An 11,646-nucleotide genomic window follows, 5' to 3' on the forward strand; every position below is an offset into this window, starting at 1 on the left:
GTAGTGTGCAATTTTACTAGAACATAACTTTTTAAAAATATTTCATCTTAAAAATAATAGAAAAATAGCTGAACATAGATGATAGTGTCTAGTAGTGTTTGTGAAGTGGCTAGTTTTTTCAATAAATATATTTAGCACAATTATAAACTAAATTGTGCATTAACCTTTTTTTTTTGGGACAAACATAAAGTCACTTCAAGATTTTTTTTTTGGGTATTCACTCCAAGATGTCTTTATAGGTACCTCCTTAGAAATGCTAAATTGCTAATGACAAACATAAAGTAATATTGAAAGTTTTTTTTTTTATTAAATCTAGAAAACGACATAAATGATTAAAGTTTTAATTTTGAAGGTAAATCTTATTAATCACTGCACATATAATTATATCCCTTATTAATAAACATAACTAATAATTAAAGAGCACGTCAATACCTATTTGATCAGACTATTGGGACCAACGAAGATGACTTATCCTAGATCTAGTATAGGATGTTGGCTAAGGTTCTCACGCTTAAATTATTTGATTTTGATTGAACATTCTCTTAGACTTCCATGGTTGATGATTGATTCTGTTAGGCACAAACCTAATAAACAATTAGGTCAGACATGGGTTAGAAAGGATGGCCTTGAAAATTAAAATAGATATATATGTCCCTGATTAACGGCAACGAATAGGGGCTTATGAAAATTTATTTTCTTTGCTCTTAAGTAACTAGTGTTAAAAAAGTAGACACAAATGGAGAATTTTGGAAGATGCAATCACAAGTAAAGGTGATCAATCTAGTATAAAAATTCACGGAGATTAATTGTCATCAAAATCAAACTATAATTGACAATTATTTAAATATTATCTCTAGGATATAAAACAACTTTTCGGAAAGACTAAAAAAAGAGTAATTAGAAGTATAATGATTTCCACCATTTGAAATATCATCCCCTTTTTAGAATGTAAAAAGTTAACTTTAGCTTAGATAAAGCGGAATCCACCACCTATCAATCTATATAAGAATAGAAAATAAAGTAATGAACACTTGCATTTGGTCAACCAAAACACCCTAGACACAAGCAATTGGGCAAAGAATCAATGCACGGAACCATGATAGAATGGTCATTATTTACAAAAGGAAGTTTGAACAGTATTTTTTCCCCCCTAGACTTCATCATCAAAACAAATCATGACCAAATAATGCTACAATTCAATATTATATTATATTATATATATACTGAAATTAAATATTAAATATAAGGTATAATTTAAATATAAAACAGGAATTAGGACCTGTATATATATGAACTAAAAACTACTGTCCGAGTTGGACAGACAATGGGAATAAAACTTAAGACGATTGCAATTTGCAAGTTGCAACTAAGAAAAACTTTTCTGGAGATTCGGAACCAAGTGCAATGTAACAGCATCATCCTTCGGAAGGTTATTATTGTTTTAGATCGGTTTGTGAGTTGGTATTACCATTCTGCCGCTGTTGTTGTTGAAGATGAATGTTTTGTTGAGATGCAGTAGAAGCTTGCTGCTGCTGCTGAAACATCAGAGGGTTGACAGAATGTTGCGGAATCAAGCAACCGGATGAGTGCGACTCCCCGTTCAGCTCGGCCGTAGCGAGCTTTAGTCGTTGAACCTCGGCAGTGAGAGCCTCGTTTAGAGCTGTTGGTAGAGATACACAGAGCACACGAGTAATAAGCATAAATAAAGCAATCAGTGAATTAATTTTAGTCTCCAATAGTGCTGCTACAAATGACAACTACCACTAATTGGATAAAATGTAGCAGACAAGCAATTATGACTCTTAACAAAACCTCAAATAATGAAGGTCAAGCCGTCATAATCATAATTCATAATTGAAAAATTGCAACATGAGAGATAACTCAATCGCTCTATTCAAAGGAACCCTCATGCATAGTCAAATTTAGCAAATGCAGATAGACACATCACAAGTAGATGTTTCTTATTACTCAAGCATGCATGTGCCATTATTTGAGAGGTCTTCAATCACGTATGTTACACAAGAAAAACTTCAGTACATAAGTCCTTTGGATTAAGCATTTTGGATTTAGTTGGCACAGAAGGATAACGGTTGTTCCAAATGGTATAGGTGTTATTAATTCTATCAATATTTGGTATTTTGGGTTTACTGTCAATGTCAGCATGCATATCTGCTACTCTTCAATCATCAATCTCCTCTGCTACTAGGAAGTTCTAATGGAAATTACCATCCAATTAGGCCCTGGCAACAGTAACCAACGCCTTGCACACAAGCCACCATAAAACTGAAATTCTTACAAAAGACTCTAGCCACACTATAGATCTAGGAATTCAACTATAGGAGCTAAAAAACAAACACCATATAGGAGCTCTATCAACAATTTTTTGACATGCTATTTGCGTTTCATTTTCCACGCTTCTAATAACTTTATCATGACATGAAAATTCTACTACAGAGCTTATCCACACTTAAGTACTGTAGAAGTGAGCTAAGATATTTCCTTTTTTCAACCTTAAATACATGTTTTTATTCTATGGGCCGACGACCAAACTGCACAACCAACTTTTGTAGCCTATATTCAGTTACCTGAAATAAACTCATCATAGGAAGTATTGAAAATGTATATTAACAAACAATATAATCTAAGCAACTGCTCATCTGCACAAGGCCATATGTGAAGAAACAAGAAAGGGTACATGTTTCGATCATTTACCAAAAAAGTAAAGAAAACAAAAGTTGACAGAAATTCAAAAGACTGCCTAAGGTAAAGAAGAAAAATACCATCTCGGAGTTTTGCCTGTTGTTCCATGGATTGAAGGCGAAATTTGAGCTCACTATTTTGGTTAGTGAGTCCAACAGAATCCCTCTGTGTTCACGCAAAGGAAAGGAGCGGCGTGAGAAAACAATTACCATGATCGCGGCACTAAACAAAAACAGACAATAGAAAACATTAATATGCTCCCACCTGCAACAGAGTAAGCTGTGCAGAGAGTGTGGTGGCCTCAGTTTGTAGGGTCTGGACCTTATGTTCCAGCTCAGAAATGTACCGCATCTTCCTTTCTTTGGATCGTGCAGCTGACTGCCGATTGGCCAGAATCCTGATTTGAATCCAGTCCCAAATAGAGTCAATCATTGAAGCATTAGAACTTACTAGAAGTGTAATACTAAAAACACACGCTATATGTATAGTTTTAATCTATACTTAGGAAACTATAGTTTGGCGCAATTAATGCTCAATTCACAAACCATGGATGTTGGAATGTAACAAATTCGAGAGTAGGTCAAACATGTTCAAATGAGTTGAAATCAGTTTATAATTGTATCTTCAAAAAGACAGTTGAACTTTGAACTAGTCTAATGCTGAAAACAAACACAACTGGGATATCAAATGGTATACAACACCTCTTTGCACGCTTAGGATCCATCATAGCAATCTCAGCAAGCTTCTCATTGGCCATGATCTTCTTCAACTCAGGGCCACTAAACTCACCATTCCCAAACTCCAAGCTGAAAGCACCAGTGTTCCCATCAATTCCATTCGAGGAAGGCGGCCGAGCAGACCCAGGCGATGGCGGCAACCTTGGCGACTCATCATTGAAATTCAACTTGCCAATGAAACTATCCATAGACACACTCCTATAGTGGCGGCTCGTGGGAGCGACGCCGCCAACAACCTCACCAGCAGCACTCCTCTTCTTAACACCATCCCTCTTCTCCCCACAACTCTGACTCATCATTGAGTTGCCGCTACTCTCAGCTTCATTATCACTACTATCACCACCACCATTGTTGTTACTAGTCTTGGTTCCACTAGCTCTACTATCCAAATCATCACGATTACTATTGTTATTATTAATAATAATCTCGTTACCGTTCTTCTCATCAGATGAATTATTGTTAAACGCGTCATTGATGCTATCCAAGTTCATGTAAGCAGAGAAAAGATCATCAACTACTTCACCTTCAGGGGAGAGCTTCTTCTCCCCTGATCCCTCCGCATTGGGATCAGCGCTACTCCAGGAACCAGATTCCTTCTTAACAAGCTGCGCAGGCTTCTTCAACGGAATCAGCGGCGGCGACGACTGCAAAATGGTGGAGAATCCAAACGGTATATCGCTGTTGGAGCGACGGTGCGTTTTCCGAGGAGGGGGCAGCGGGTTGCCGGTGCCCCGGGCAGATGAGAAAGGCGAAGACGGAGGGAGGAGAGAGTGTTGTTGCTGTTGCTGTTGGTGGCTGCTGACGTCACGATCTTCCATGGAGACGTCAGCGGAGGCTTGGTCGGAGATTGAAGTTGAGGAGTCAGCGCCGCGGAAGGGAGAGGGGCTTAGCGGTGGGAGAGAGTCGAGTGAGAAGAACGATGGTTGGGATAGGGATCGGGTGTGGGTGGGTGTAGGTGAACCCATTTGGTGGTGAGTGAGTGTGGAGCGCGGGATCTGAGAGTATGGGGAAATGGGCGGGATCTGGTGCGGGTGAGACGGTGGTATACCCGCACGCTTCATTCCATCTCCACCGTAGAAATGTTGTTGCTGATTATTGTTATTAGCACGCATTTGTTGGAATTGGGGTATTGTGAGCTGCTCCATGGTAAGAGTCTGTTTGAGAAACGAAGACGACGAAGACGACGTCGTTCCGAATGAGGATTGAAGCCTTTGCATCATGTCATTATTGTTGTTGGAGTCTTCATTGTCACCCATTTTCGACAAAGGGAAAAATCAAGTCCGCGTAATCTGAAACCGCAAAACCCGTTAATCAGAGTTTCTGGAAGTAAAAAAGAAAAGACAGGAACATGAGTGAGAGGGTGAGCATTTTACGTTGTTGAGAACGGGTGAGAGAGACGAAGAAGAAGAAGAAGCATTGATTAATAGAAGAAGGGGTGTTAACTTTGTCTCTGGCGGAAATGCCGAAGGAGCAGGCGCTTATCTCTCCAAGATTCACTCTCTCAGACCAAATTAATTATAAAAAGAAAAGAGAATGCTCACACACACACACAGACACACGCTCTGTGTTTTCTTTCTCTCTCTATCCCTTTTTTTTCTTTTCTCTCTCTATTATTATTAATTTCTCTTTCTACAACGACGACGATGACTACTACACGGATTTCATGACTACTACGCGTGAATTTAATAAGAATTTGCATTTCGCCCTAATTTGCATTTCCTCGCCATTTGAGTTTCATTCCGGCCTCATTTCAATTTCATTCCGACCTCATTTGTCTTACTCTTGTTTAATCTCCCCCTTCCCGTGTTTTGCTTTGTTTTTATTTTATCTCCCACTCCTTATGTTTCCGCAGCCACCGTTTTTTACACCTCTGCCTCAAATATTAAGGGTGAACTACCAACTTAGCTCAGGTCTATTTTTTCAAATAGCAATAAGACCTTTTAAGCTAATGGACAATTTATTCAAATAAATAATTTGGCTTTCAATTTTATTAGAATATATATTTTTTAAAACGGATATTAAAATATATTTTTTTATAAATTATATAAATTATAGGAGTTTTGAGAATTATTTTTGAAGTCAAACTGTACATAATTTGTCATAAGAATGTGACAGTTTGTGTGTAAATTATAAACGTACATAAACTGCTACATTTTTTGTATTTATATTTTTTTATTTTGCATCACTGTATTCATGGCATTAGTTTCACTGCATTGTTTATTCTGCCATTATTCAGCTTTCTCTTTTTTTATGTATATATTTTTTTGTTGATTTTTCACCAACCTTTTTGATTATTTTTATTTTAATTTTATCAAAAGATCAATTTTTTTTGTCCTGGGATATTGTGTATATTTATTTATTTTTGTTTTAATTTTTTTCAGAATATGCCTTCTCTAACTATTGGTTTATTTTATTGGCTAAATTTTCTGCCATTTGATCAAAGAAATCTCAATAATGCTCCTGATTCTTCCTTCAAGTTTAAGAACAATTTATTTTTATATAATATCAAATATGAAATAAATTTCAATCTTAAAATAATTAATTGCATTTATATAGATCAACTATTAAAAAATAAGACTAGTAAGTTAATCTATTATTCATCATAACTCTTTTAATTCAGGTAGTATGTACTCAGTACTAAATAAAAAAAATTAACAAATTGAAAATCTTTTTATTATAGACCAGCTAAACATATTTTTATTATTTTCAACATTTAGAAATACGATATCTTTAAAAAAATTAAATGTAAAAAATTGAAAATAAAAATTATTTTAAAAAATAAAAATAAAAAACGAAATCTAAACCTGTTCTTAACAACCATTCTCTCTTTCCACGATGAGATGTGTTTAACTAGGAGCAAACTAGAGCAAAAAATACATATATACACAGAAACCGCGAGACCCCTGCCGCAGTTTCTAGCTATTTCGTATATCAACATAAACCGCTCTAGATGTATAGTGGTCTATGCACGTTTGTAATTCACACACAAACCGCGACACCTTATCGCGGATTATATGCAGTTTAGCTTCAAACGTAATATATTTTGATATCTGTTTTGTAAAATGTGTATTCTGGTAAAATTAGAAGTCAAATTATTTATTTTAATAACGGACGCTCCAAGAGAAGCTGTGAGAGGAGAAGCTCCAGAAGTAGTCACGAACAACTTCCAGAGAGGTGTGGGTGTGGTAGCCGACCCGTCCTCAAATGGTCAAGAACATATGCGAATTCAGGGAGACCATTTTATGGTTGTTCTAACTATAATATAAGTGATTTTTGTTAATGTCTATAGCTATTGTCATTGCTCTTTCAATTTGTAACATTTCTTCTCCATGGCCATGAAATGTAGTTGCCGAGCGTTGATAAGAGGTGGTGTGATCTCTTTATGTGGGATCATAAAGTTCAGGATGAAGAAGTAAATGTAGATAATCATGAATTTGAAATATAACAGTGGAGAATAAAATTTGTCTGAAAGATTGGAAGTTTGGAACCTGAAGTTAAGACTCTACAAATGGCATTTTGTTTGTTGTTGGTTATTATATTACTAATTGTGATTATTGTCTATGTAGCATGGAAGTGGTGAAGGCCATTTGGATATTTTATAATAGAAAAGCCTAAATGCGATGGTTATGGTTGTTGTACCCTATGAACAGATGCATAGAATGATAACACAATGTTCTACTTTGTCAATGTTATTACTAATTGTAATTTAGAAATGAAAGAATATGAGCAAAAGAACAATAATAAAATTTTAAACATTCAATGATACATGGGTTTGGAATGGTAGGGGTTGGCTGTTGAGTGGGTTTTGAAATTTCAGTAGTTTTAGGTTGGTTGATACATAGGTTTAAAATTGGGTTAGGAAGAATGGCCCTGGAGCTTGGTCCTGTTCTCAGTAAAACTGGTTGGGTAGGGACTTCATCTTGGATGGTGGTTCTTCTAAATATGTTGGAACAGATATTCCATGCTCACAGTATACATGCACCTCTCTTTTGTTTTTTTCAGCATAGAAGCACATCTCCAAGAGTTAGCATCGAATTTAGTTTCCTTAGACCAATCTCTAATGACCTGTTTGGAACCAGCCACCAACAGTGTTCCATCTTATTATACCCAAGTTCTTTGCAGTACTCTCTGATAAAAAATACATCTAGTCAATCTAGGCCAAATTTTGAAATCTCTGAAATATGATCCCTGATGTATGAGATGACATCGTTTTCACTAGTCACAAAGAATTTTCATGGTGACACACAATATTAATGAGAACCATTTGCAAATAAAAAATTATAATCAAAATTGTCATCAACCAGGAACGCACAATAAACCCAAACCCTAAACCACCATGAAAACACATAAACTACATATATATTTCTGTTTTTAGCACATTTCAACCATAACTACCATCATCATCACAGACAAAAACAAACAATAAAAACGAAACAACAACATAAAAAAAATCTTAACAAAAATTAAAAAAAAACACAACATAGCAAAAGAGATGAACGAATGAAAATCGATTAACAATGTAGAAAAAAGGAAAGAAAAAAGCCATGATCAAGAAAAACCGAGGAGTAGAAGTAGCTATTTAGTTTCTCCTTTCTACTTTGGTTATCTGTAACAACTAAGATGCTTATCGTCAGATCACTACGCATGCGATAGAAATGAGACAATTAAAGTGTAGTTGCTTTCTTTGAGAGAATACCAGAAAAAATTTCTCTCAAAGTGGAACTATTGAAGAAAATAAGAAGAAAAAGAAGAAACTTTGTTGGTTTGAGATAGGAATAATAACTCAGCATGTTAAATTCCTCCATATACACTAAACAACATCGTGTCTATATTATTTGGACGTTAAAAATAAAACAGCGTTGTTTTGGTAATCTAGTGTGGTCTCCATTTAATCACATCATCTTTTTATCACTGAATGATCATGAGTTATTTTTGTTAAATTCAGGGACAACATTGAAGTCGTTAAAAATTTGGAAACGACTCTAAAATTCAATTGTTCAAAATAATCTATAATATTTTAAAAATATTTTGATAATATTGTTATGAGATGCTTATCTGAACTAATAAAAAAGATTGAACATGAGGTGACGGTGCTTCAAAACTTCTAAAATGCTCGTGTTATATATATATATATATATATATATATATATATATATATTAGGGTTAGAACTAGATGCTCAATTACTGAAGTATGAGGACATTTATAGAAGTATTGGTATAACTGACTATTTAGAATGGAATAACCAGCGATTGTAGGAGTGGTTTTAAAATATATAAAAAAATTAAATACTATTTTAATTTTATAACATAAACGTTGTGCCTTGTGCATCAAATTAATACTAAAGCACATGTTAATTAAGGGAAGAGCCCATTGTATTACAGACCCATTCCTTTACGAGTAGTATGTTTTTTTAATTTTTTACGGGCAAATTTCCATCCAAATCTATATTTGGTATGAATCATATTTTTACTAATTGCTTTTGCTTCTTAATTATGTAATCGCATTTCTTCTTTTATAAAAAAGAATAAATAAAATATTCCCGTTTATCTATCTCTTTTATTTGTCAAAATAAACCACATCAATTTCCAATTTTGCATTGGTGGGGTTGGGGATAAAGATTTGTTCGGAACTTCATATTCTCACTATCTTATTATTCTTTCTCATCTTTACGAGAAAGAGCTAGCTTCTTGTGCTTTACATAGCACAAGTGGCCACACAAAATATATATATATATATATATATATATATATATATATATATATATATATATATATATATATATATATATTGTGGATTTAGTTAAATTGTCCAAGGGCATTATTTAAGAGAATAAGTTTTTTTTATTAATATTTTAACAGCATAAAAAATTAAATGATCACATTAATAAAAATAGAAAAAGTATGAGAAACCAATAGAATATTTGTATAATGTGTATAATAGATGTTTAGAGAGTATTAGAGATATAACCATTAGTGTTACCTTTTTCCATCAGTTAAAACTTTTGAGATGAGTGGTATCATGATATGATATTAGAGCTCTAGATCCGAAAGGTCAAGAGTTCGATCCTTAATGAATCCGAAAATCAGTTTATCCTAGTACTCAGATGGTTATTCTAGATAGTATGGAAGATGTTTTTTGCGGGATCCATAAAAATAACTAATTTTAATATTTAATATTTTAAAAAACTTATTTAAACACATCAATCTTATTAAATTATTGTGTAAAACTCTTTACGTTTCGTTACATCAAAATTAAACCTTTTTATACTCTTCATATTGATTGTACATCATGGTCAATATGCATGGCCAAAAATTTTAAATAAATGAAAAAATAAACAAAATTCAAGCCCATATGCAAGCAGTGGGAAAAAAAATCAAAGACCATAATATCCGTGTTGTGCATGCAGCCATAGTTATCATAATCGAACCGGTGATCGAACTGATCAGGTTACTGAATTACTGAATTATCGGTTCAATTGATAGATTACTGGTTGAACTGATTAACTCAGTATATATATTTATTTTATTATTATATTATTATAGGTAAAAACCCACATACAGTTGTTTTCATGTGAAGTTGATATTTAAAAACCGTTAGATGATTTGATAAATTTGACTAAATATCATCTAAGAATTTTCAACTATCAACTTCATATGAAAACAACTGCATGTGAGTCTTTACCTATTATTATATACTAAAAGTATTTATTAAAAAAATAATAATAATAGATATCATATAATTATGAAAAGAAAAAATAAATTATGATTAATAAATTTTTTTGTTTATATTTTTAATTTGTATATATTTAATGAAATTTATAGTTAAATAAAATATAATTAATTTAAAAATGAGTGACTTTAAAATTAAAATAAATTGAATATAAATAAAATAAAAACTTGGTATTTGTATTATAATATGTATATATGCTAACAAGAAATGTGTCAGCTTGGTGGTACAACCTTCCTGGAACCTTATGTTAGCCATTTGAAAAATTTTTCAAAAATTCACAAGGCTTGACACTTGGCAGTATTAGAGAACATATGGAGTATGGTGTTCTTCTACAATGCTAGTGCGTCATAGGCTCTCCTTTAAATTTGACCGATTCATATTGGATTTGACCGATTTAATGTCTTAAGCGGTCCGAAGATTGGATGGAACCGGTATTAAATCCGGTTTACCGATTTTCTAATCGAACCGGCCAACCCATTGACCAGTATATCCTTAAATAAAATTCAGATTCGCAACGAATTAGTCCTTAACCTATCTAATTTGGAGATACCATGTACAACAAAAAAAACTAAAAATTTTGACTTGGAAGAAATTTGTAGTATAAACATTCATTAATTGATATATATGAAGGACTTGAGTCCAAAATTTTCCTCCCTCATACATCGTCATTGAAAAAATTTTGTATTGCAAATGTGCAATTTTGTTTAAGTTTATAACGGTTTTGGTTAAGACTTAAGAGTGATGCGTTTTGTTTGAAATCTATTCTTATTTGTATGTTTTGTTAACTGAGAGTTAATAAAAATTGAGTTTACTATCTTTTAATTTCTATCCTTAACCTAACTTTTTTTTTACCTACATTTTTTTTACATGGAACCTGCTCAAATAAGTATAATGATATAATTTTAGTATGTCCGGAGCCAAAAGTTAAAAGAAACAAAATCTTTAGGTTTAAAACTTTTCAAATGACAATCCAAGTATATAGTGGCGGATCTTTATGCGGACAATGAGCGCTAAATTTTTTATAAAATTATTAGTAGTTATTGATTAATTAAAAAGGGAAAAGTTTTGGGGTCAATAATTTTTTAAAAAGTTGGTCAACATTTAATCATAAAAAAATTGAATGATTTTATACTATTAGATTTAATCTCACACCATTAAAAATATTATTGATGACCAATTTATAATTACAAAATACAAAAGTTGCTGACTCTCTAACACTTCTCAATTAAAACAATTAGTTAATTACCTAGAATTTCTCTTTTAAAGTAAGATACTTTGTGTTCAAGTCTCATCTTTATCATTTACCCAATATATTATTTTATATCAAATAAATACCGATAACTAATTAATTGAGGACCAATAAATTAAATCCTTTACACACTCAATGAAATAATTATTTTTTTTAACAATAATTTAGTTATTTATATTAAAAAAATTACTAATTTTTTTATTTTGATTCAATTATTAAAAATGTTAAGT

At 32.7% G+C, this 11,646-nt stretch overlaps 1 protein-coding gene across 1 annotated transcript; it reads right to left on the minus strand.

Moving 5' to 3' along the window:
• Positions 1 to 1,069: 1,069 nt before the first annotated feature.
• LOC112789129 (bZIP transcription factor 29) lies at positions 1,070 to 5,285 on the minus strand. Its single transcript, XM_025830890.2, has 5 exons — positions 4,811 to 5,285; positions 3,402 to 4,726; positions 2,965 to 3,097; positions 2,781 to 2,865; positions 1,070 to 1,660 (listed from the first exon to the last, which is right to left on the minus strand). Exons 2-5 carry the CDS (start codon positions 4,691 to 4,693, stop codon positions 1,434 to 1,436), a joined length of 1,737 nt encoding a protein of 578 aa, XP_025686675.1. The 5' UTR covers positions 4,694 to 4,726; positions 4,811 to 5,285; the 3' UTR covers positions 1,070 to 1,433.
• Positions 5,286 to 11,646: the final 6,361 nt, after the last annotated feature.

This window comes from Arachis hypogaea, chromosome 3 (genome assembly GCF_003086295.3).
Source record: "Arachis hypogaea cultivar Tifrunner chromosome 3, arahy.Tifrunner.gnm2.J5K5, whole genome shotgun sequence".
In the NCBI taxonomy this organism is placed as follows: Eukaryota; Viridiplantae; Streptophyta; class Magnoliopsida; order Fabales; family Fabaceae; genus Arachis; species Arachis hypogaea.